Source organism: Tachysurus fulvidraco, chromosome 10 (assembly GCF_022655615.1).
Source record: "Tachysurus fulvidraco isolate hzauxx_2018 chromosome 10, HZAU_PFXX_2.0, whole genome shotgun sequence".
NCBI classification, from domain to species: domain Eukaryota; kingdom Metazoa; phylum Chordata; class Actinopteri; order Siluriformes; family Bagridae; genus Tachysurus; species Tachysurus fulvidraco.
In genome coordinates this window covers 12,350,476-12,376,581 of record NC_062527.1, presented here as the reverse complement: position 1 = coordinate 12,376,581, position 26,106 = coordinate 12,350,476, and the positions used below count along the sequence as shown (strand labels likewise).

At 37.1% G+C, this 26,106-nt stretch overlaps 2 protein-coding genes across 9 annotated transcripts; one reads left to right on the top strand and one right to left on the bottom strand.

Annotated features, from left to right (window-relative positions):
• Window positions 1-575: 575 nt before the first annotated feature.
• prr33 (proline rich 33) lies at window positions 576-8,460 on the top strand. Of its 3 annotated transcripts, XM_027173375.2 has the most exons (4): window positions 579-768; window positions 1,096-1,141; window positions 3,408-3,688; window positions 4,742-8,460. In XM_027173375.2, exons 3-4 carry the CDS (start codon window positions 3,424-3,426, stop codon window positions 6,841-6,843), a joined length of 2,367 nt encoding a protein of 788 aa, XP_027029176.1. In that variant the 5' UTR covers window positions 579-768; window positions 1,096-1,141; window positions 3,408-3,423; the 3' UTR covers window positions 6,844-8,460. The 3 variants fall into 3 exon arrangements, with proteins under 3 accessions (XP_027029175.1, XP_027029174.1, XP_027029176.1); XM_027173373.2 differs by having other exon boundaries at window positions 577-768; window positions 3,408-8,460; XM_027173374.2 differs by lacking the exon at window positions 1,096-1,141 and having other exon boundaries at window positions 576-768; window positions 3,408-8,460.
• lsp1a (lymphocyte specific protein 1 a) lies at window positions 2,190-25,513 on the bottom strand. 6 transcript variants are annotated; one of them, XM_047819532.1, is made up of 15 exons: window positions 25,195-25,512; window positions 19,286-19,432; window positions 16,994-17,381; window positions 16,559-16,701; window positions 15,244-15,496; window positions 14,971-15,111; window positions 13,320-13,361; window positions 12,863-12,906; window positions 11,483-11,564; window positions 10,517-10,657; window positions 9,588-9,686; window positions 8,837-8,950; window positions 8,635-8,743; window positions 2,963-2,999; window positions 2,190-2,928 (listed from the first exon to the last, which is right to left on the bottom strand). In XM_047819532.1, the coding sequence occupies exons 1-14, from the start codon at window positions 25,251-25,253 to the stop codon at window positions 2,974-2,976; spliced, it is 1,788 nt and encodes a 595-aa protein (XP_047675488.1). In that variant the 5' UTR covers window positions 25,254-25,512; the 3' UTR covers window positions 2,190-2,928; window positions 2,963-2,973. The 6 variants fall into 6 exon arrangements, with proteins under 6 accessions (XP_047675488.1, XP_047675489.1, XP_027029177.2 ...); XM_047819533.1 differs by having other exon boundaries at window positions 8,837-8,920; window positions 25,195-25,510; XM_027173376.2 differs by having other exon boundaries at window positions 2,190-2,999.
• Between the last annotated feature and the right edge of the window lie 593 nt (window positions 25,514-26,106).

The window sequence follows — 26,106 nt, the reverse complement described above, 5'->3', positions numbered from 1 at the left end:
TAGTCAGGGGCTTAGAGCTGGGTGTTTCCTCAAGGAAGGGATCACAAATGCACTGACATGAAATCTTTACATATGTGGGGATGCCAAGGTGTCAAAATGTATACTACATATCTTGCACTGAACTGATTGAACATTAAATAAATTAGAATACTTTAAAAAAACTATACCATAAAAGAATTATGAATTATATTCAATTTGTATGTTGTTATTATTGATGTGCTTGTTGCTGTTGCTGATATTAAATATTTAATATCTAATATCTAATATAATTAAATATATATGATATAGTATAATATAATAATAGTTTATTTTGGCAGGGATAATTAATAAATGTCATTTCTGCCTGAAAAATAAGAAAGTTTTTTCCTGTCCTGATGAGGTAAGGTTAATGAAGTGTCCTAAGTACGTTTTTCCACACCCTGCTTATGGTGTCCAGTTTACATACATGGGGTTAAAAAATAATCAATTGTCCAGCAGAGGGCAGCATTTTTATATTCACTGAGGCACCTTATAGTGACTTGAGGCGGGTGCTGGTGGTGTGTAAGGTGCTCTTGCCACCTCCTGCCATGCATACGGTCCCCACCACATCACCACTCCATGCACATTCTAAGTAAAGGGTTCAGGTTTTATTTTTGGACTGCTATGGAGCAAGAGCCTTCCATTTTGGAGGAAGGGACGATAGTTGAGCTTAACATGAGTCTCTTGTTCTGATACTCCAGGCTGGGAGAAGCAGGCAGCAGCCAGTCGCCCCAACCAGCAGAAACACAGGTAAAATAAACCCAAATCAGTATCAGATTTTAATTGTTCTGAGCACAGAGTGGTGTTGTGATTTCGGAGCACTTGTTGTGGGTGTTGTGGTGAGTCACTTATATTAGATGTATTGTATCCTGCTGCTTTAGCCTATTGTTGAAAGGTTCTGATTTTTCTGTAACGAATAACAGCAGATGTTGATTAAATGACATTCAGTATTCAACAGCATTTAGAGGTCATACAAACCAGGTGCAAAAAAAATATTTCTTTTTAGAAATTATTATTTAACTTACGTTACCATGTTTGCATATTTTCTCTAAGTGAATTTGCTTATTTTTGTTTAAGGGGACTCTTTTTGAAGTGAGCCATCTGTTATCTGTTATCTGTCTTGGTAAGTAATTTTTGTGCATTGCTTTTTTGATTGCAGGTGTGGATTTACCTGTTTTTGGTGGGGGTGTTTTTTTCTCAGTTGTGCTGAGAAGAATTACTCGTGCAAGGCCTGAACCTACTGCCTGACTATTCTTACACTTTCCTCTTTTGAACATGGGTTGGAGTTACTTCAAAATGGCTAAGCCTCTAGTGCCTTAAAAGGATGACCCCTTCTCATGTGTCATGTGTCAGGCGACAGGTTCAGTTTCAGTGCGAGTGGGGCTCTGAGGAACTCTTATGACCACCCTGCTCTATAGGATCATTTCAATAATATTACCACAAAAAATACACAATTACACAATTAGGCAGAATAAAATTAACAGGATACAGTCACAAAATACATAAACAATTTGTTTTGATAATTTATTATGAAAGAGCAGAAACAAAAGTGAAGTCTGCCTCGTCTTGTCCTGAGCAGGACTCAATTAACTTAATACAGACTAACAGGATTTGACAGCAATTTCTGTCAATTCAAAACTCAATATATACTATATAATATAAACAAAATAACTTAAGTGGACAGCAGTGACTGTCTTTCACATATGTTGATAGACAACTATTGCTGTTAGATACAGAGTATAGAACGTGATTAGGTGTCAGCTGTCTGATTTATAATACACCCAATTTTAAACCAATCTGTGTCCTAATCTGTAACTGCCCCATGTCGTTAAAAAAAGGACAAAGACATTATTATATATATTGGGGTGAAAGTGTGATGCCAGACTCTGTGACAGGGAGCAGACAGCTCTGCCTCGCCTAAGCCTACTAAAATTAGTCTAAGGAAATCTTCAGCATTTGAGTGCAGTGTGGTGGTGTGCCAGAAGTGCTGGGTTTAATCTTTATTGACTTCCATCTACTGTAGGCTACTACAGACTGCTGCACTACACTATGCTATACAATAATACACTACACAAACTGCTTAGTGAACAACAATAAAAAGAAGAAGAAGAAGAAGAAGAAGAAGAAGAAGAAGAAGAAGAAGAAGAAGAAGAATATACAGTAAACATGAATTTAATAATAAAAACGTCAAATTTATTACAACAAAATACTAGTACAATAGAAAAGGGTTTCATAGGTAGAACATTCAAAATATATATTTTAAAGAAATTCAGGAAAATCTTTAACCATGCTGTGATATTGTATGGAGCAGACTAGTGGTGCAATTGATCATCATTGTTTTTCATAAATATAGTAACTCAGTGGATTAACTCCAGTGTTTAGGTATAAATGAAGGATATTTCTTAACCATGGTTGACTATACTCGGTGACGAACTGGACCCCAAATACCAGTGTCACGTACTAGTGAAAGCTTGAAAGGCTGAACATATCTATTTTTTAGTATTTATTCTGTATATAAAACAAACTTCAAAAAGCCTAACTTTACTGTTTGGTTCCAAGCCATTGTCCATCCACAATATTTAGGGTTGTGTCTAACTCCAAAGTATAACAATGATCTTCGTATTAATTCAAACATCCTATTTACATATACATAACCATAGCAATAAAATAGCATACGTAAGAATCTGATTTGGGGTCTGGAAACGTGTGGACAAATTTTAAACAGTGACAGATTAAAGAAGTTATGTAAACTTGATGTGCTTCATGACATATTAATACAAATATATATGTGACACAAATGATAAAATCAACAAGATCCACCCTATATTAAAATTTCTGTCTTGACATTTCAAAGTATCCGACAGTGAAAGTCAATTATGCATGTTAATGTAAAAACCTGTAATTGTCCTTGTAAAACTTCCAAATCAGAATAGCATGGTAGTATGCAACAGGATTTTACAAGTCATTGTTGTACAGGTCCCCTAAAAAAAAACAAAAAGTAATGTTTAGTCATAGGTCATGTCAAGACATTGTGTTTTATAGGCATTTTACACTGAAATAAATTTTAAATACATGTCATTAAAAGGCAACTAATTATTAATACAATTGGGACAGAAGTGTACTCCAGTGAGTCTCCAAACAGCAACAGAGATACATGCATAATCCCTCCCTCAAACACTGAGGATGGTAGCACAATTTATAGTCAATATATTTTATATTATGTTTTGTTTGAGATTTTTACCTTGTTTCAGTATACACTCATTATGTACTTCTATATTTGAGGGTTAATTGTATAATAGAGCCATTTTAACCCCAATCCAATCCCCATGAGTAACATACACTTGTTCACTAAACTATATATGTTAATATGTTTTTCCAATTTGATCTAGGGGGCTGACATTTTTTATGGCTGTAAATATCCGCAACGTTGCCCAAGCAGGCCTGCTTTCCCAGCAGTACCCACCCCCCCTACTTCCCAAACCTGGAAAAGAAAATGTCCGGCTCCAGAAGTTACTTAAGAAAAGTGCTAAGAAAAAAGCTGCTACCCAGGCTTCCCAGACACCTGCTCCTTTCCGCTCATGCCTCTCTCCAGTAACTGAGGCCAGTCCTGATCTAGAGTACAGTGATCACTCAACTCCACCCAAGACACCAGAAACACCAATCTATGGAGGTACAGTGCACCCACGTTTCAACATCAGGCCACTGTATCAGCATTCATCATCCCCTTACCCTCATCATGGCAGCAGTTCTTACATCACACCAGCAAGGTTCTCCCCACAGCCCTATGTTACACCACAACATTCGGCCACTCTATTTTCATACACAACTCCCCCCACACCTGCTGGTGCACCATTAATTCCTTCTTATACAGCAACATCCATAACTGTTACATCTGTAAGTAGCACATCAGAGATAATCCAGCCTACTGCTACAATACCAGTTTACATAGCAATAAAGCAAACAAATAATGTTCTGCCTACACCTACTTTTATCATCTCTAAAGCTGCAAGTCCTCAGCCAACCTCAAAACCTATGTTTGATGTTCCCCAAATTACAAATTACACTTCTAAATTAGCAACATTAAAAACCTCCCAGTATACATCCTCACCAACAATGCCAAGGAGTAGAACACCCACTGCTGAGGTGCTACGAGTTCCGACGCCAACATTTGAAGTTAGAAGGATTGTCACACCAACCTCAGAATTAAAGAGAGAGAAAACACCAACTAGAGAAATCAAAAGAGTCACAACACCTACATCTGAAATTAAAAGGGTTTTAACACCCACAACTGAAATTAAAAGGGGTTTAACACCTACATCTGAAATTAAAAGGGTTTTAACACCTACAACTGAAATCAAAAGGGTTTTAACACCTACAAGTGAAATTAAAAGGGTTTTAACACCTACAAGTGAAATTAAAAGGGTTTTAACACCTACAGCTGAAGTCAAAAGGGCTATAACACCTACAGCTGAAATGAAAAGGGGTATAACACCTATGGCTGAAAATAAAAGCATTGTAACACCTACAGCTGAAATTAAAAGGGGTGTTACACCTACAGCTGAAATTAAAAGGGGTGTAACACCTACAGCTGAAATTAAAAGGGGAGTAACACCTACAGCTGAAATTAAAAGGGGAGTAACACCTACAGCTGAAATTAAAAGGGGTGTAACACCTACATCTGAAATAATCACAATTTCTGAAATAAAGACTGTGACTACTCCAGCTTTTCAGGTTATGAGAGGTACTACACCAACATCTGAGATTAAAAGTGATACAACACTTATGACTGAGACAACAAGGGGCAGAACCCTGACAAGAACAAGGACACCAACATTTGATCTTTCACCATCAAAAACTCTATCAGGGCGACCAAAAACACCATCATATCATGTTTCACCTGCTAGGACACCTGTTATAGAGATTTCAAGACCCAACCCACTCCTATTTGCTGTCTCTCCTGTGTATATGGAGGGCAGAAGATCCAAAACACCAACTTCAAGTTTAGTTGGTCCAAGTGAAGAAATTCCTCAAGAAACTGAGAAAATACAGCAAAATAATCTTTCAGAATCCATACAAAATTGTGAGGTCCATATCAAAACATTTGAAACTTCAGAAGCAACACTGCCTTCTGAAAAGCCTGGAGAACCTGAACTATCAAAGCCAAAGTTCATAGTAGAAGTTTCTTCAAAAACTACAGAGACCACTGAATCCCAAAGCTCAAAGACCAGCATACATGAAGGCCTTAAACCTCTAACTCCTATAGTTGAACATCAAATTCCCCAAACACCAAACTCTGAGTTTTCTGGACCTGTTAAACACATAATTGGGTATAAAACACCAGCTGAACCTCAGTTTGCAGGTCAAAAACCCAAAACACCAACGTTAAAATCCAAATCAAAATATTATGGATTAACCCCAGCTGAATATGTTGCTTTTGGAGGAATACAAAGTTATACACCTACATTTGGTATTTCTAGATCTATACAACATGCCACTCCAGAAAAGGCAACACAAGGGCCTGCTTTGAAAGAGAGGCCAGAGAGTCCCAAGACAGCAGTGGATAAAATCTCGTCATCCATTTCTCCTGCAACTGAAAATGTAACTCCTGTTGCCCCAATTGCTGAAATCTCAGAGACCACAATGCGAAAAGTAGAGGCAGTGCCAAAAGTGGAGCAAGATGTTTCTACATCAGAGAGAACGGAAACAATGTTAAAAGCCACTGAAGTTCCTGGTGTGAAAATTCCAACTATTGTTGTATCTAAAGTTGACACACCACTGTCAGAAGCTTACATGACAGTGGCCTCTACTCCTTTTACACAAAGAGTCAGCACTCCAACATATGACATGTCTAAACCAAAGACAGTGTCACCTGTATCTTTAAAGGAAACTCCTAAACCTGAAACCCAGCCAATATCACCATCTGTAAAAACTGTGAAAGCTATAACACCTGACCAAAATGCAGAAAAAAGCTCAAAGCCAACAAATGTAAGTATAATACCACAGAAGACACCAGACTCTCATAAGTCTTTACTGGAGAAGATTAAAGAACAAAAATCTTTATCTGCCCAACCTCCAACAAAGGCTCCTGAAATACCTGTGACTGAAACAATAGAAGATAAGCCTCTGGCCAAGTCAAAGGATGGCCAGAAGGACAAAGTTAAACCTGGTGAAGATGATTTATCAACACCAAAAGACAGCATACCAAAGGAGGCTAAGTCAGAAAATGAGGAGAACGGCATTCTCCCTGCTGCAGAGCCTCTCCTAAAGGCCTTTCAGAAACCAAAAGGCATGAAGTCAAAACTCAGCGGTTGGTCTCGTCTCAAGAAACACCTAGTGGTGGAGGTGGAGGAACCCAAGTTTCCTGTTTCTGAGCCAGAACTGAAGCAAGATGTCATTGATGGAACTGCTCAGGAAACAAGTGAGCAGGAAAAGCAAGACAAAGAAACAGATAAGGCTATTGAAAAAGAGAGTAAAGATGCCCCTAGGGCTGCAAAAATGTGGGACGCTGTCCTCTTCCAAATGTTTGCAACCAAAGAGAGTATCATGCAACAGATTGAAGGCAACAAAACTGAGCAGCAAAAGAAAGAAGAATCTAAAACAGATAAAGAGAAAGAAATCCCTGCATTTGCACATCGCCTTCCAGTTCTCCTGTACAGTCCTCGATTTGATGCCAGGAGACTGAAAGAGGCAGCTTCTCGACCAGTGACAAAGATTGCAACAGTGTTTGAGATGGGTCTCATAGGCCGCAAAAATAAAGAGGAAGAACCAAAAGACTTTAATAGAACAGCTAAAGGGTTTTCTACTATGAAAACTACCATTGTCTAGGTGATAAGTAATGGACTTGCCAATTATACTGTATTTTTCCAGTAATTGTGTACAGTTCTGTTTATCACAATTCAACTATCTTAAAGTTGAACTTTAATAAGAAAGTGAATGTAATGTGTTTGTATGAATTACACAGAGAATTCATGGGAAAAGCATTTTGTTTTACCTCATTAACACTGTATTATTCTGAAAGTAAGATACAGTAAAATGTGGTAAAAAATGTGGTAAAAAAATGAAATGATTGAGTGTTCAGAGCTTCTTTATTTTATAAACAATCTCTGAAATTCCTTGATCGACATGAGGATATACAGTTGTAAACTCAAAATTAGTTTTAGAATAGAAAATATCTTAAATAGAAAATGCAAATTTGATTTACAGGCATCATGGAGTCTTCACTGTATTCATTCAAAATACACTACACTCACTGTCCACTTTATTAGGAACAACTGTTATCCAAACAGCCAACCTACTGGCTGCAGCACAAAGCATAAAATCAAGTGTTTCAGTGCCCATGGTTGTGTCATATTCCTGTTCTTGCATGACAGCAGTGGATGTGTAAATGTGGACAGCAATGTGGACCATCCACCTTAATGCAGAAAGAGTTGTGCTGCTGTTTTTACTTCTCACACAAACAATGTGTTTTTGCCTTCAGAACTGCTGCTCACTGGAGGTTTTTTTGTTAAATCTCTACACTCTATACACTGTGTGTAAAAATCTGAGAAATAAGGCACTTTCTAAAAAATAACTCACACCAGTCTGTCTGCCACCAACAACCTGAGTTACTGAGATAACACTTTTTTCCCTGATGCACTTAGCCTGTACCTAGATGATTTTATGTGAAACACCGCTAGCACTTGATTGGCAGTATACTGTAACTGCAGGAATGAGCAAGTATAAAGATGTTCCTAACAAAGTGGCCAGTGATTATTTCTCATATATATATATATATATATATATATATATATATATATATATATATATATATATATATATATATATATATATATAGTGTACTCAAACTGGTTCTTTTCAATGTTTCCCTTTGTTTTGTTTTGTTTTGTTTTGTTTTTTGTTACTTTACTTGTTGCTTTGTATAGTGATGCCTGTGAGACAAAGGTCTGACTGTATGTTCAGTGAAGAAAGAGTATTTACGAGATGTTTGAAAGTTGTAGCTGGATAGGTGAAATGGAGACAAGTGAGAGATAATAGAAGTTAATAGAATAATAGAACTTGGAAATAAAGGAAAGTCTGGAAAAGAGAGTATGAAAAACAGTCTGAACATACCACAGATCTTATATGGAAATGATGACTAGAGCAGTTCTAAAAGAAGCTTTATGTGACTAAAATGTGTCAAGCAGCTTACATTGGGAAAATGGTTACATGAATGTGTGTGTGTGTGTGTGTGTGTGTGTGTGTGTGTGTGTGTGTGTGTGTGTGTGTGTGTGTGTGTGTGTGTGTGTGTGTGTGTGTGTGTGTGTGTGTGTGTGTGTGTGTGTGTCTGTCATTATAAATCAGAATGGGTACACATTCTCTGTATGGTATGTAAAATACTTTGCATTTTAAGGTGCTAGATTACATGTTTTATATTTTTTGTAATAAAATTGCTCATTTGGAGAAGATTGGGCATGGACATACTTGGATAATAATATATAATCAGTTAGCTTTTTGCTTATGTGCAGTTGAATAAAATGTAAGTTTCAGATTGTTTTCGAAATTAATATTCATTGTAAAACTAAATATGCCAATATTATACAATACAACAGTATAATGCAAAGATTCCTTATTTCTTACTTGATTTTCCATTTGGATAATCACTGTAATGGTCATCATCAATGGGAATCTTTTCATATTTGCCATGGCCAGTCACCACAAACTTGTAGCGTTTACCAGAAGAGGTTCCCTAAAAATAAAAAAAGATGAGTAACACTTTATGAATAACAGTAATAAGATGAAAAAAACGGTATAAGAGTATAGAAGGAAATTCATAATGTACCTTCCCTGACTGCCCGGTGGCTGATCCTTCCCCTATGATCTCCCACATGTTTTTCTTCTGGAGCACATCTCCTGCTTTAACATCCTGAGAAGAAGCACAGAGCATTCTTGGAGGCTTTTCTCAAGAAAAACAAAACAAAACATCAAAACACTGAAAAAAAAAAAAATAATAATAATAATAACAGTGATATAGGCACACCGCCAGAGGGCAGTGTAAAGAAGGATCAAAACAAGTACAAAGTCAGTCCCGGTACAATAATACATTTACTAGTACTGTAAACATCTGCCTCAAAAAAACTTTTCAGATCAGAACGAAATGCTGGTCTCTTTTTTGCCTGAAGAGTGAAAAATAAGAAAGCAGACGAAAGAAGCAGGAATGATAAAGTGGTCTTGATGTAATCTTGCATGCACAGCAAAAAAAAAAAGAAAAAAAAAGAGCAAGTTAAAATATTTTGAATATAGGGAAATTTATATAATATTTCTATTATAAGATTGCAAGAAAGCAAATATAGGATTATTTCTTGACATATTTAATTTCTAAATGTTGTCAGATAATTTGGCTACTTTTAGACATTTATTTCAAGCAAGAAGCAAAATTATCTGCTAGTAGAATATGAAAAGTTTAAAATTTGTATAGATACATATTCTGATATATGTTCTGTGTTGTGATGCTGGTGAGCTTCATACAGAGAGTTCATTTTGTTGACAGCGATGGAATGATATGACGAGAAGCTTAGACAGTAGACTCTTACACATGGTTTGGACTGAGTTGATCTGTTGCCGGCCTCTGGGCTTCCTTTTACCCAGTGAGTGATCAGATCAGCCACACCAACTTTTAGTCCATCAGTGTCCTAAAACACACACAACACACAATAAACTCAAGGGAAAAAACAACAGAAGGAATTATTGTGTCAGAAATACTGCAGGAGCAGTCCAAATTCGGAAAATCCATGTTTTGTTCCTTTGTCCTTCTAATAGGATATTTTGGGGTTTATAAACAGTAATCTTTTTTCCTGCCAGTCATATATTTTCTTCCTCATACGACAAGTTGCTTTCACATTTACTTGTTAAAAGTATTCATTCATTTATCTTCAGTAACAGCTGTATCCTGGTCAGGGTTACATTAGATCTGGAGCATATCCCAAGATAAAAAATGTAAAGGTTATTTAGTGTTGGCAGTCTGCCTACCTGTATGTGTTGGGACAATAAGGGGGGATAACAAAGAACCCACACAATATACAAAACATTGCAAAACAGACAATAACCTGAGATCAGGATCAAGCCAAAGACCCTGAAGCGTTGAGGCAGTGTGCCACCCTTATTAAAAGACTTTGATTAGTGGAATCTGAATCATCTTTGACATCATCTTGTGATTTTGAGTCATCATACACAGGGACTATTTGTTAATTCACCAGTGAGAACATGATAGGCTGAGAAAGTTTTTTTTCATGCAGTATATGATATCATTATTTTCAACAGTATTTTTCTGTTGTGTTGAAATAAAGCCATTGGCTGTACTGTGTTACTCAGACAGCTCTAGAGGAACAGGTGTTGTTGGATGACGTTTGCACTACAGTATATTGACCTATAATGACAGACATATGTATATGTTTCATTCCTTGTCAAAAAAATTAAATCTCTATTGCTATTTGTATTTTAGTGTGTATGGATGTTTTCAGACCTTTGATGGAGTTCCTTTTGATGAGCCATGGTTCCAGGCCTCTCCTGCTTCAAACAGGTTCTTTTTGGCAACCACTGGTTCAGGAACACTGGGCATGTCCACTACAGCTGACTTTGCTGTCTTTGGTTCTTTTGATGAGCTCTATAGAACAAAATAAAGAATGCCCTGTTACCATAAAGCATTAAGTATTGGATATATTTGGAGAGAGATGGCTGTCATTACTTATTCCTTCCCTTAGCCAATATACATCTGTTTTTATCCATAATTTATTAAAATTCATCACAAGAACATCTTGTGGCTGTTTGTCTTCAGGTGACATGCTATTCTAAATGCTTCTTACAACCAAACAACAAAGGGGCTCACGTGACTCATTCTATTTTACACCTGGCATTTAAAATGAAAACATGATAATATAGTTTGTAAATAGTCATTACTATTATGATGAAATACAAAACACAAAAGTGGTGTTTTGCATTGAACACTTTACTTATGATCACTTTTCTTATGTTTTACAGTGTACATTTGCATGTATAGTACAGCATTTGGCAGATACCCTTATCCAGAGCAACATACACAAGAACTCTGGTTCACTATGTTACAGATTTAAAGTAGGAGCAGTCTTATTTATACTAAACAGTAATTCGTTTTAATGTTGGGTTTAGAACAGACTTCTTATTGCTTATTATATGTTCAGTTAAGAAACAGTATTTAGAGGGTCTTAGAGGATTAAGGGCCTTGCTCAAGGGCCCAAAAGTGTCAGCCTGGCAGAGCTAGGGCTTGAACCCCAAACCTTCTTATCAGTAATTCAGAGCCTTGCATAGCTGTCAAAATACCAAAGTATGATCAGATTTCTTATTGCTGACCTGTGCAAAAATGGGATCAGATCTCTTATTGCAGAATAGGAATCAATCAATTTACTTCTTAAAAATGGGATTTGAATGTAAAAGTAAGTGATTGACAACCCACCTCTACAGCATGAGTGTACTGCTCCAATTTGTCATCAATCTTGGACAGGAGTAGCGGTGGCTGAGTCTTCTTAAAGCTGTTGCTGTTTCCAAAACAAAGACAATTGGTCAGGGCATGTCAACGACTACACGACACATAAAAGCTTTAACCCTCACTTCATCATCTGGCCAGAAGCCCAGAAAGGAATAAGAGGAATTATTATCCCAGGTGGAGTATTTCTTTTTCTTCAGTTTTGTGAAATGTCCCCACAATGAAATAGCCACTCATTATCATTTCAGAATGGGTCTATCTGTCTATAGCACACTGTTATTGTTGACTTCTAGTCTAGGTGCCTTTCTGCTGACACTGGCCAACCAAAATCTCTAAAAAAAAAACATGTTTGTGTGTGCGTGCTTGCACATGTACAAGGTGCTAGACTCTTCTATTTCTTTCTATTTTCACAAGTTTAAATAGTATATGTCTGTGTGGGGGGGGTTGGGGTTGGGGTGGCGTTGGGGGGAAGGGGGGTTAAACATTTAAAACTGGCTGGGAAATACAATGTATTTTTCACATGCCAATCATTACATTTGTATAAAATTTTAAACTAGTGAGTATGTGAGAGACATGTGTTAGTCATTACTGATACATGATAATGCTATCCCATGACAAATGCAGTCTATAAATCTTAACACTGAGTTGTCCTATGGGGAAAAATGACTTATATGGAACTGAATGTCATCCTGACAACAGTCAGACAATATAACTTAACTCATACTTCTAGTCACCTTTTGCTGTCATAGTGTTTTAACCAATCACATAGTGACTTGTACTACTGTGTCATCTTTTTTGTACTATCAACAAATACTAAGATATAGTCATATTCTGAAAAATAAGTATTAATGCTGAAATCCGGTACACATATTGTGACACGATATCCATAAGGACATCGGCTTCACTCTGCCTCTGTCACCCATCTGTTTCTTGTATTAAATCGTTCCTGCAGCCCAAAAGTGGACATTTTGCTCATAATAACTCGCCAACTTTACATTTCTAAGAGTTGTGAATACTGATAAGTTTCTGCCTCAGACCGCATGGAGCCTGGCCCGAGTCTACCACAATATCTCACAAGCCACCAGAAGAAAGACACACATTTTCCACATCTGGTGCATGTTACCCGACCCATAAATCACTGCTAACAAAGGTGATGAACTTACAACATATGAAGGTGACCTATGGCTCCCAAGCACCTATGTCAATGTTTATTTTTAGACATCAGTCATTTAGCTCCGAAGCCTTTCATTTGTTCTAATGTTATTTATAGTCAACTCAAGAACGAGTTTACACACCAAGAATAATTTGCCACCATGTATATGTGAGTTGGACATGCATTGTGATGCTCACCTTTTCTTTAAGGACCGATTCAAGGACACTGTTCTATCCATGATCTGTGAAGAAAGCAGTGAAAAAGGAGAAAAGCATTACAATTCAGTTGCTGGTGGTGTGAACATTCCATTCCATTATTTTACCCCCTCGTTCTCATTCACATGAGAAATTTGAAATTGAAGCTCTAGCTGCCCTGCATTGGAACCTACTTGCACGAATTAGCCCTAGTTTCTATAGTCATTGGTTTTTGGTATATTATTTTACTGCATGCTCAGTGTTTAAATGAATCAGCTATGAACAAGTCAAAAGGTGATTGTAAACATGTGTATAAGATTTAGGACCTAAACAGGTCTTTTCCTGCTTCTGTACTTCAAAGCAAACTATCAGTGTGCATGTTCACTGACTCTTGATTCAACCCCACAAAAATGCCCTTGTTTTTCTGTCAAGCCTGCTGGCTTTTTGATCCCCAACTCACCGAGCATGTACTTTCAGCTGTCAATCTCTCTTCATTCTCTCTCTGAAATTGCACATGCAAGCAGAAGGAAGCTCAGGACCACATATTTGAAACACCAGAAACACCAGCTAACCACCAACCCACAGTACAGACAGAACGTGTAAACCAACAGAGAAGTTACATGCATGTTTTTGTGATGACCAGGGAAAAAGCATATTATTACTAATGTTACCAATTGGATGTTAATACAACCACAAATAACATACAGTTAAGCTTATGACCGAAATGTTGTTTGATTTTTTTTATTATTATTATATGGTTTGCAATACTAAAATATTTTCATTAACCTGTAAACCTTCTGTTACGTAATGTAAAAAGTGGCCAATGTAAAAAAAAAATAAAGCTGTAACTGCTTAATGGTTAAACTGCTTTGAAAAGGTTGTTGGTTATATGTCACACTGGATAAATAAACAGTCTAAATAAAATAGCTGTAAAATTATTAGTTCGAACAACTATTACACGATAGAAATGGCAGTAGATGAAGATTTGATGTTTTAATGTCAATCACTAAAGGAACAAAAGTCACTGAATTCATCAGTAGTTGTTTAAGTACTTTAGTACTGTAGATGTAGGACTGTACAGTCTTTAGGACTGTAATCAAATGCCGTGACTGTCATTTAACCCAGGAAATGACACTAGAACAACAACATGGATGATGCTAATGATCAAAGTGAGTACTCAATTTCCACACCTAAAGTTATCATCTTTGATAAACGTATGTAAACATATCTATTATTTTTGAATTCCATACGTGTTAAATTCAAATTAAATTAATAAGCATCAGGTTCTTTTTAGAAAATATGTGTATTTTTCAGATCTCAGTTGTAACTTGCTTTGAGATTAAAGATTTAGTTCATTATAAAAAATCCCTTCAGAAAGCAATTGCATTAAGTGTAAAAACTAAAAGAGTAATTTATGGTCATTTGATAGATTCATGCAGTGGTACAAATACAGCAAAGAGGCACATACAGCAGCATTTTAAAGGTACATTCACACACAAACCCATGTCTAAGATTAAGGTACTGTAGTATCATTTATACAATCATTTTGCTGGTGAAACAAGTTAAATTGAAAAAAGGCATACAGTATAATGTGAATTGTGATGTATTAAGATATGAGGCTATGCTAGAGATATCAGGATGTCTTGTACAGTACAACACAAAGTGAACAGAGTGAACAGCAATACAAACATATACAGTATAAAAGCATAACGTATGTTAAAACGAGACAATCTTTTAGCCTACTCTCTTAAAAAAAGGATTCCTCAAAGTTTTTTCGGATAGTTAAGATTAACATTGTAACATTTTCCAAATTGGGAAACTACTTAGACGCTTTATGGGTTCTCCCCAGAGGGACAAACCAAATATGCCTTTAAGATTGAACCTTTTTTATAAGAGTATACATGCACTTCATGTGAAACCAATAAAATGTAAAAAGGCCACACAAGAAGACTCACATCATCCGACAAACATGCAACTTACAAATTTAAATGTTCTATCATCTGAAAAAAAAACAAATCTTTTCATCAATTCCATTTCCAAATTAAATTTACAGTACATATAAATAGTACATATAGAAAGTATGGAGTACCCATACTACTGCTGTTATTTACCTTAGAAGTGGGACTCTTTGGACTGAGAGGGTTGAATGACTCATCCCCTTCTGTGGAGGATATACTGAAGCGCTTCATCCTCTTTTCAGCAGCCTCCATCCTTCTCTTCTCAATATCTTCCTTCATCTGCCTCTTTTCCTCCTGTGATCCATACCACATGATTTTTAATTAGCAACCGCACACATTGCTCTCATTATTTTTAATCCAACTCAATACAAAATATCATGAATAATTTAACAGAGGTTATATTTGTGTGTGTTTCTTTTCTATTACCTCCTCCTTTGCAAGACGCTGCTGCTCCTCCTCTTCCTTCCTGCGCTCTTCTTCCTCACGCAGTTTTCTGCGTTCCTCTCTTCTCTTCTTGAGCTCCTCCAGCTCCATCTCAGATTCAGCCTGCCGCTGACGAAGCTGCTCCAGCTCCTGGCTTTCCTTTTCCTGGTGGCTACGCCGGATCTTCTCCAGCTTCTGCTCTGTCTCCAGATTGGCCCCTGCCTGTTCCTTCAACTCTGATCCCTGACCTATGATCCTGTGAGAGGAGAACATGAGGAAGAAGGGTCATGAAATATCAGCCACGGAAGGCAGTTTTGGAAGTCCCCTGGCAAGAGGCCATGTCTGACAATACAACATCAGCTTTTTTGTTTATTTAGCTTTTCCAGTGTATTCACACAGATTCCTTTGGGGAAAAAGTTCTCAGCCAGGTAATAATGACGTGATATGGTTCTGAATCATTTCATCGTAGATTGGTAATTCTTTGTAGTTTATATAACTAATATAATTTACTGCATTACAGGTAGTTAAAATTAACAAACTACAACCTCCTATATTATATAAAGAATACAACCAATGGGATTTTATTTTACTTATTGAACAATGAGATGCTGATTCGTTCATTTATATTTCAATTTTACAATTGTGTATTATACATAATTTTCTTTTTCTTGAAGTAATTAAAATTATAAAGTAAAATGTCCCTCTTTCCTGAAAAATGTCTCTTCAATGAAAACTATTTCAACAACTGCATACATTTTTTACAATTTGTGTGGCGAATCGAACATTAAAGTATTGGTGTAAGCGATTACTATGAAACTGATAAGTTATTAAACAAGCAACAAGGCCCAATGTCAGAGCCTTTCTGAGTAATCAGATTTAAGAATTCAGCAGTATTGGGGTATAAGTAGCCATACATAATGCTTAAAGTAACAGAAAGGAAGTTAAGACATATATTAATGATTAACTAATAACCAAAACTATGTTGTGTAACCCTTCTGGTGTGTGTTGAGGCACTGGACCAGCAGGAAAGGCAAGAATAATTTACAGGAGCCCTTAATGAGTCTATAAAATAAATCAATAAAAGCTCAATGTAGCAACCTAAAGGAATTTTAACTTTGTCACTGTGAAGGAACCATAATGGGTTTCTAGAGACCTGTACAAGAAAGGGTTTTCACAAAATGTTCTTCTTGGAAAGCTAGAAAGAATCCCTGAGTAGTAGCTGGATTACCTATGTTATATAACTAACTCTATAAATATTGTATACACCGCATTAAACATGTTCTGCATAATAATATTCTTTCGATGACATAAAACTCACCGTGTAGTTTTTCTAGATTGGAGCGGAAGCGATGTCACTTCCTCACCAGCAGGATCCTCACTGTGGGTGGTGGGAGTTTTATCTTGCTGCAGGAAAACTTTAGATGTATATGAGACCTTCACTTCTTTCCTCACTTCTCTCACCTGAAAATGTAGCCAAGACAAATATATAATGAAAATTTTGTTATGTATACAAATATTCATTCGTGCATTTTTTTACTGCTTATGCTACACTGGGATGGGGTGCCACCCCATCACAGGGCACAACTGCACACACACAGAAATGACAAACCCCTGAAACACAGCAAGAATATGCAAAGCACACAAGACAAAAGCATGAATCAATTTCCCAACTCAAGTCCCTAACATGCTAACCAGTAGGCCACTGTGCGCCCCAAATATAAAGACTGCTTTAAAAGATCATGTCAGCTCTTACCTTATCCTCCACATGATGCCTTGGCTCTTCTACTTGTCTCCTGTTAACTTTGATTAAATCTTCTCTCCATTCTGGTGTCTCTTTAGCCATACGGCTGCCTGTCTTGTCTCCAAACAACATGCACTTTTCACTGCTCTTCTTCCCTGGAATGTAGTTCACGACTTCTTCCACTTTATCTTGTCCCTTATGCTTTCGATTTAGTATGGTGGAGTCAATCTCTCTTCTGCTTCCTCCATTCATGGTTCTTTCCACCTCCAAATCCTCCTCTCTAGACTCATTTTCCTCCTGCCTGACCTGTCTAAATCTCTCCAGCCTTTGTGTCCAGTCACTGAAACCTTCATCCTCTTCCAGTCCACCAGAGCTGGTAGGTTTCAGTTCACTCTCAAATCTGCACACACAATGGGTCAAACTCTATTCTTATTAACTCTTTTAACTATATACGTACATTTCCTACCAGTTTTATTATGGTAAACTCATAATGGATTTTTTAGTGTTCCTTAATAGGATGATTTATTATAATTTATTAATTAATAATATCATGCATTATATGGTATTCTTTCACATCCACATTATTTATAATCATCATTTCACTTTGTAGTTGTAATTTTTTAAGGTTTTTGTAAGATTTTTATTTTTACCCACCCAGTCCTATAATTATATATATATTTTTTGGCACTAAAGTGAATGTTTTTGCTTTTTTGTTTTTGAAATCTGGGAATTTTATAACAGATAAACAATCATATAGACTCTCAGGTGTGTTCTTCTGCAATAGATCTGAAACCATTAAATTTAAGTGCCAATAGGAAGATGGCTACAATCCAAAATCACTTATGAGAGATGTGCTTAAGTTAACATCCAGCGAAGCATGTACAGACACCATGTGGTAAAGCAACATATGGAGCCCAAAGACCTGCAACAGCATAGCTTCAAATATCCAGTCATAAAACTACACCCTGACGTCATTCACTCCATCTATTAACACCAGCGTTCTGCTTCAAACGCAAGCTGAGGAAGCAGATGTTTGAGGTGTGATTGAGGTTTTTAGGTGGTTTTGTTGTTGCTCTGGTTTTTTTTGCCACAGGCAAGCAGACACAAGTAACAGATGTCAGTATGAATAACACCTGATATGACTTTATACTTGATATGACAACACATGAAATGACAGCAAAAGCAGACCACACGATCGTTCATTGTCTAATGTTGCATGTTAAAGAGAAGGGAGATTACTAATCAAAGTCTCAGGAGCATTCGATTCAACAAACAAGATTAAACACAGCTTGGAATTCTTGGTTTGAAAATAGATATGGATTATCATGTTCCATCATCTTAGAGATGAGATAAATTAATGATTCTGACAAACAGCATGAAGGGCTAAATACAACAAAGACTTTTTTTACTCACACTTACTAAAACTAAAAGACTAAACCGCTATAAACAGTAGATATGTATCTTATCTTTGTGACATGTCATCTTTGCTGGCATGGCTCAGCATCCTTGGCATGTCAGCTGACCGACATGGCATTCTATCAAATGATAAACAAACCACCAAACAATCCCTTACATTTCTTGCTAGTAGTCTTCAGACTAATCACACACACACCTGTTCTTAATCATTACATAGACCTACCCTTTATTGTCTGTAGACTTTTCACCCTTATTTTCCCAAGTCTTGCTCCAGCATTTATGGCTGTGATGTTTCTGAGACATTGTTTGCTTATTTTGTGTCAATCCTGTCTTTCTGGTTTGACTTTGCTTCCCTGTTTTCCTTCCTTTGTCCAGGTTATGCCCGTTAGACGATCACACAACCTACAAGCTTATTGTTTACAAGAATTACATACTCGTTTGGTCTTGTTCATGTTTACAAAAACCTGGATATACACTTGCAATATACATCAATATACATAACAGAGTGATGGTATCAAAGAAAGTCCTCAAAATTGCTCAAAAACTCATAGCCAAGATTCTTCTAAGATCAGCCCATAATTACAGGGTGCTCTCTAACAACATGTTCTCCACTTAAAACTTTGGAGGAAAAAATTTGAGTCTCTTTTTGCATGTCTGAAAGCTATGAAGCTGACAAGCTATAATTATTCTGTTCTGATAAAAACTGGAAGCTGTGCAAAATGAAGGACAGTCAAGGAGCCCACTATCAAGCTTTGCCATACTATACATTCTTTACTACTTAGGTAGTAATGAAAGGGTAGCTGTGGCTCTGTGTAGTAAAATAAATTAGAAAAAAGGAGAGAAAGAGAAATAAAATATGTGTAAAACATCTTTGACTACCAGACTTACAGACACTCCTCGGTGGGTCCAGAGCAGTCCTGCGGAGTTCCGGCTGATCCGCTGATACTGTGTTCTTTTCTGAGAGCCTCTCGTGCCCGGCGTCGTCTCTCCCTCTCAATCTCTTCTGCGTCCTCAATGCTGCGCTGAGCCGTCACTCTGTTGGAAACAGGACAGGAAAATGTCATCATTATACAGATTCACAATTGCTTTTGCATATCCCCAAACAATAAGTAGTCATTATTTTCTACTGCATAAGACATGCAACCCGCTCTCCAAAGCCATATGGCTCTGTGACACTCTGGATCCTTCACAGCTTCTTTGGAAGATTGTCTAAACAATAGCCTGTTATATCCTTGGGATGAGAGAATAAGCCAATGGAACATCTGTGTCAGGGTCAAGCAACAGCCATGACTAAGCAAAGCCATCCCACACACACAAAAACACTAAAGATGTCGATGCATCCTTGTGTTTATATAGCCTGTAAATACACACACATTCATGCCACACACATCCATTGTGCCTTGGACATGCACATGCACGTGTGTGTACATGTTTGTGGTTGTGGTGTAGGGATGGAAGTTTACACTGAACCCGAATGCTTTGTGTAACAGGTCATAATGTTAGTAAATTCTCAAATAATACATTTAAAAAGAGATGCTACTCTGTATGCCAGAGAAACGTTTTTGCTTTTCCTCTGGTAAGAGATTATCCCAGTCCCCTTTGGGACAGTGTAGAGGGACTTGTCAAATGGCTTCCATCTGGGTGCCTGGGTGTCATATTACAGTAAACACCAATCTGGATTCTGAATCACTTAAGAGCTTATATAGGTCACTAATAGGCCATTAATGTATACCTTAGCACTTAGCACTAGAGTCACAATCTGTTCTAGTGGCTTTTATGATATGCCCTAACAAGAGAGGGCCATAAATGACCATAATCAGGAATGGTCTACTATAACGTAGACGGAGCTACCATCCCTTTTACATATTGAAATGAGTTATTATGCTGTAAAGAAACATTCATTCTAGTCTCTATCTATTGCAGCACTTCAACATGCCTGCCCAAGCCAACACAAGTCCTCAGGCACTCAACCAGGAAGAGAAAGTGGGAAGTAAGAGGAAGGGTTAAAAGGGTACAAACCAGATGGAGTAGTGGAGCAAACCCTTTACAATCAGTCAATTATATTTCATGCAGGCACATTTATAAGTTATATAATTAACAAAGAGAAGCCTATTGTAGCTTAATGTAGATTTTCTAAAATGTTAATTCAACGATTACAATCAGAGATGAAAGGATAAATAAATGAATGTTTCAGATGTTCATTGAAAAAGAAAATACATGTGGTAATGATCAAAAGTTCAACCAAAACTTTTATTGCTTGTGGCAATCAACCAAAACTTTTATGCTCTCTTATTATTTATTTCCTGGCATAGGCCTTGTCCATGACGTCATGATGGAGATTAGGTCATTCATCTTCTTGTGATTTGTCTAGTAACCACAGACTCACAGATTGCTGTTATTTAATTTCTTTCTACACAATAAAAAAAACAAACCAATTTCATTTAAATCAAGCCTTCACCTTTTAATCACTCTAAAAAAAAAAGAGCAGGTTACTTTTTTATTCTTTGTATTTGTGCATTTTGCACTATAGAGAAAAAAACAAGAATCTGGTTCACCTCAATGTATCTTAGCTTTCTCAACAATGTTGATTCAGCTTTCTAAGCCTAATGCAAGTAAGCCCAGAGGCTGAATGGATTGGGAAAATGGGTGGGGGAGGTTGGTGGTGGTGGAGAGTGGGGGCTACTAATGGGTACAGGCATTGGCTTTCACTCGGCTATTATTGCATTTGTTAATTCACACCAGAACAAGCCTTAACCTGTAGCAGAACACAATGAGTCACTAGCTGCAAAGCCAGATTGGTCAGTCGTTGTTACGGTATGTTTCGAAAATACTGTAAGAATGTCTGTTTATACAATTACACTCAAAGCATGAGTGTATGTTCAGATTATTTATTGTTTTTTATATTAGCGTTGCATGATGTTTTAGTCATATAATACTTTTATTAAATGAAGACATTATGTACCATGAGGCAATATAATGGATATGCCTGTATTTCATTCTGCTATCACAGTGGGAATGTCTTGCAAACATTTTACAAATCCAGCAATCTGCCTTGTTTCATGCAAAGAAAAATAAGCAACAATATGGAAGATGTCAGCTAACCCAGAACAGGCAAGAAATTTAGAACCCTCTTAAAAATCAGTGTGCTATAGTTCATGCACAATGCAGAAGTTAAGAACAGACAATGTACTTGCTTTGATTTAATAGTGTCAGACAAACCGTTACTTTTCATAATGCAGGAACATTTCTGAGGGTCTTGAGTTCATTTGGATGTGTTTAACACACTTGTACTTGCAGCACATGAGGTCCAACATGGTGTTTAGCAACTATCTAAAACCAATCTAAATGACACCCAGGATTATCCCTAATGATAACTAACATTTTTGCTTTGTGTAAGCAGCTTTGAGATGGAGCAACGAATAAATTTCCTGAAAAACAGATTAACAAAACAATAGCTATGTTAAGCCATCTTTTTTTCCCCCTAGATACACACCCTTCACAGAAATTGCTTAAGGGATTCTTTCTCTTATGCCTTTCTTTTCAGAAGAAAAAGAAATAAATTGCACCCTTTTTAATAAGTTGATCAGTGAGTGCACAGAGTTTGTGTCATTGACTGGGTAAGCAGCTGAGCCAGATGATGTCATCATAGTGAGTCATATTGCAAGAGTAAAAGAGAGTTATTGACCCAGACCAGCTGAATTTCTCCCTGCTGACAGTGTACTGTAGAGACTCAACAAACTCCTCACAGAAGTCCCCAATGTATGAAAAGGAGCTTGTGGAAAGTCTAGAGCACCAATTTAGCATTCATGGAAAATCCCAGTGCAGAAAGTCACACTAATTATTACATCTTCCAGCCTGTAATTCAAACAGTGGAAAAGTGATCTCTTTGGCAAATATACTTTATCTCTCTGAATAGAAGAAGTGTTTTACAAAAACATAGTCCTATCTTTATGTACCCATCCTCCACTAGGAACAAAGGTCTCAAACTTCCTTGAGTAAGGTAAATAGTAAAGAAATAAGGGTTACGTCCTTTGACATTCAGAGACGCCAGTTTGCATGTTATGTCTGAGGGTCCAGACAACAAGAGTGAACAAACTGTGCGTAGCCCATTTGTCTTGCCTGGTGTCTGAAAATCCACAGGCACCACTTGTCTAGTCACATAGGGGGGCATTCTGAAGCACAGGAAGTGAATGGGTTTAGCATTTAGCAAAGTATTTAGCACAGATTAAGCTACTGGTATTCAAAAAGAAAAGCTCAACAATAATGTCCTGTATAATAAAGGCCAGACCTGCTTACCTTCAACTTTTGTCAACCACCCTGCCAGGGGAATGGCAGAGAGTTTATTGCCCCTTTAGCACAAACACCTATCCCCCCCTGTTCCCCTCCGCATTCCTGCAGGTCTTATCACAGTATCGTAAACAGAGGCGAGGGCAGAGTAAAAGCCAGGGATCAGTTAGGTCAAGGCTGGAACCACAATGAGAAAGTCTGTTCCTGTGCATCGGTGAGCATGATGAGCTTTCGTTTTTCCATATGAATCTTTCTAGTCTATTTATTAAAAACCATATCTTGGATCATATCCACTCAAAACTCACAAAAGTTCTTTGGACAGCAAATTAATGGGACAACTGTCATTCATAGCTACCACATTCATGCCTCAGTTCTTGTAATTACTCTGTAGATCCAGTGCAGTCCGAGAAGGGATTCTGCTTACACTGATTCACTCCAGATCACAGTCATTCATCACATGCCCCCTCTGGCAAATATCCATGTCATTTATTGATGGGCCTTGAATGCATAAACAGTTTTTATCTACATTTCAGCCACAGTTTCGCTTTATTTTTGCTTTATTTAGTGATATATTTCCTTGTTTCCATTTGTGTGTTGGTGGTAAATGCAACAGAGACCACAAATTTTAAGGCTGCTTGGATGACTTTTCCTAACAGCTGCATTTGTTTTCCTTTAAGCTAGTGCTATTCCTTCTTACAAGTGTTTGAGAGGTCATAATAATCCATCTCTGTATACTGTGTGCTTTCAGTCGGTAAGTATGTAGTATGGCCAAGCACTTATGCATTTTACCGATACATCATCCAGATCACATGTATTGCTTTCCATGTCCAAATACTGCGATATATACAAGGGATTCTACAGAAAATGTCGGCATGTGAAGATGAATAGCCTGCTTTACACTGGGCTATTATGGATCATGCTGTTTCTCGTCTGATTACGTAAAGTACACAATTAAGGAGAGAAAAACATGCAAGGAAAAAGGAAATGTTTATTAAACTTGTTTGAACTGTATGAACAAAATCAAAAGTGTTGCATGCATCATTAGTATTTTGTCCTGTAAGTCATCCAACCTATACAATAATAATAAAAAAAGCTGAATGCTGGGCATTTAAGTGCAAATCCAACTTGTCAGCTACAGTATGAGAAAGGACTGTTTTGGCAGCCATATAAAAGCCCAAGGAAAAGAATCCACCCTGTACAATGCAACCTGTGTATACCTCATGAAATGCCTTTGAGAAAGTACACCTGATCCTCCCAAAGCCCTGTTTCTGCAGATATGAATACAGTATGAGCCCTGATGAGCCTAAAGCACTCTGTTCTTTTCTAAAACACACGCTTAATGCATGGAGTGCATTACTCATTTGTCCTCAACTTGTTCTCGACATACTGTGTTCATCCTGATCACACGTGAAAATGAGATCAGGTTTAGGGAGATGTTTCATTTTACATCAGAATTTTAAGAAAGAGTATGAACCTTGCCCCTAATCCTAGCATTTGTTTTTATAACATTTCGTACAAACTGAGTCGTGCTCATTCATGCAAATTTGCCCATGAATGAGACTATGCTGACTGTCTTATTTTGATCTGTAAATATTTTGATTTTGGTAGATAATGTGATAAGGGATTATTCACTTCAATTCTTTTCTATATTTTGTAGTGTTGTAATCGGGAACTGTAATGGGGTTAACTGTAATTATATGTCATGACTATTTAAAAAATAGCTCATGATACTGAAGGGAAAGTCAAACATTAATATAGTTTGCAAAATAAATTATAAATAAATAAATAAATAAATAAATAAATAAATAAATAAATAAATAAATAAATAAATAAAAGTTCTGATTGAAGTATTTGCCACCCCCATGGCTCTAAAACCCCCAAGTGTGGAATAAAGTGTGTTTAATAAAGTTCAAGGCACTGTATTAAGGACCAAATGTATGTTTTTTATATCTATCGATTTTGTTTAAAATGAGATGTTGCATGTATTTTGTAAGCTAAAACTTAAAGTTTAAAGTCCAAAGAAGGAGTCTTAAAATTCCAAACAAGCCCCAGAACCACTGTAAGCCCCATTTCATAGAAACCCTCCAATTTTTGTCACCCCAGGCAAAGGTCATGTGGTCACTTCAGCCATGTCGACAACTCCACATCACATCCTGAAGAAATAATAAACTCTTTCACAAGTCTTGACAAATGTCTTTACCAACACTGATAATGACCCATTTAAGATCAATACGAAGGGCTGAAGGTGAACTGATTCTCCCTAAGGAATGTTGTACACGGTTATTTGACCTCAAAAAATAAATTGAGTCAGAATAAACACATGAAAGTTTTAGGATCCCGTTCTGACATTCATTCATTACTAACAAATCTTGTCTTTTCATGCAGAACAAAGTCTATTCAACAAAGATCACATGGTTTGTCAAACACTGTGAATTTTACACTCTGTTAAGTTTTACGGTAAACACTAATCCTTACTATGGTATTAAATTCCATCTCATATAAAGACTCACCTAAGGAGGTTCTGCAAGCCTTGCTTGCTGGAGTTTCGTCTCAAGAGTGCACTTGACATCTCTTTTCCTCTGTCGCTCTTTTTAACTGAACTAGAGCTGAAAGAGTCGTTCTTGCTTTGGAACCTTTGTATTCCCGTGTGTCTTTCCCAGCTCCACACAACTAGCACTCTTCCTGTGAGCTCCTACCCTACGTCCTGTCCTCAGTGCTGCCTAGCGAAAATATCAAGTGAGATCCACACAACGCTTAGTCCTCTAGGAGTGACATGCTTTAGTCACAGCCTTCCTCTACCCCTCCTCTGTTCACCTCTCCTCCCTCTTTCTCTCTGCCTAGTTTTTGCATGTGGTTCTCATTGAGAGACCTCAGGCTGCAGTTCAACATCTTTTTTCCCCTCCCTTCTCCAGCTCAGTGAGGTCATGTGGCTGCTCCTGGGGGGAACTGTAAGATGATATCCTCCACCCCATGCCACTAATCCACCTCCACAGCCCCTGGTCCCCTCAGCAGACCTCGGTCTCACTCCTCTTCTTTGTTTTACAAAGGTGGGGGATAAACAGATCCTGTTAAAATCTCTACAAAATTCAAAGTGATTTATGGTAATTATTAATGTTTTGGTACAATGTACAATTGTATTTAACAAACTATGTCATAAAAGACCTGTCATGTAAGGACCTGTCCTTAAAATAAACAATATAGGATTCATTAGCGGTATACACTTCCTATTCCCAAACATTTTGAATGGTTCACTATTCCTTTTTTTTTTTGTTTAAACTCTTATTATTTAAAGCACATTTTTTAGTAACTGCTGTAAATGATTTGGTAACTACAGTGAAAGTAATAGGAAATGTATGAAGATATTTAATGTTTGATTAATATTTATTCAATATTTAATATTTATTAAAAGTTATTCAAAGGCT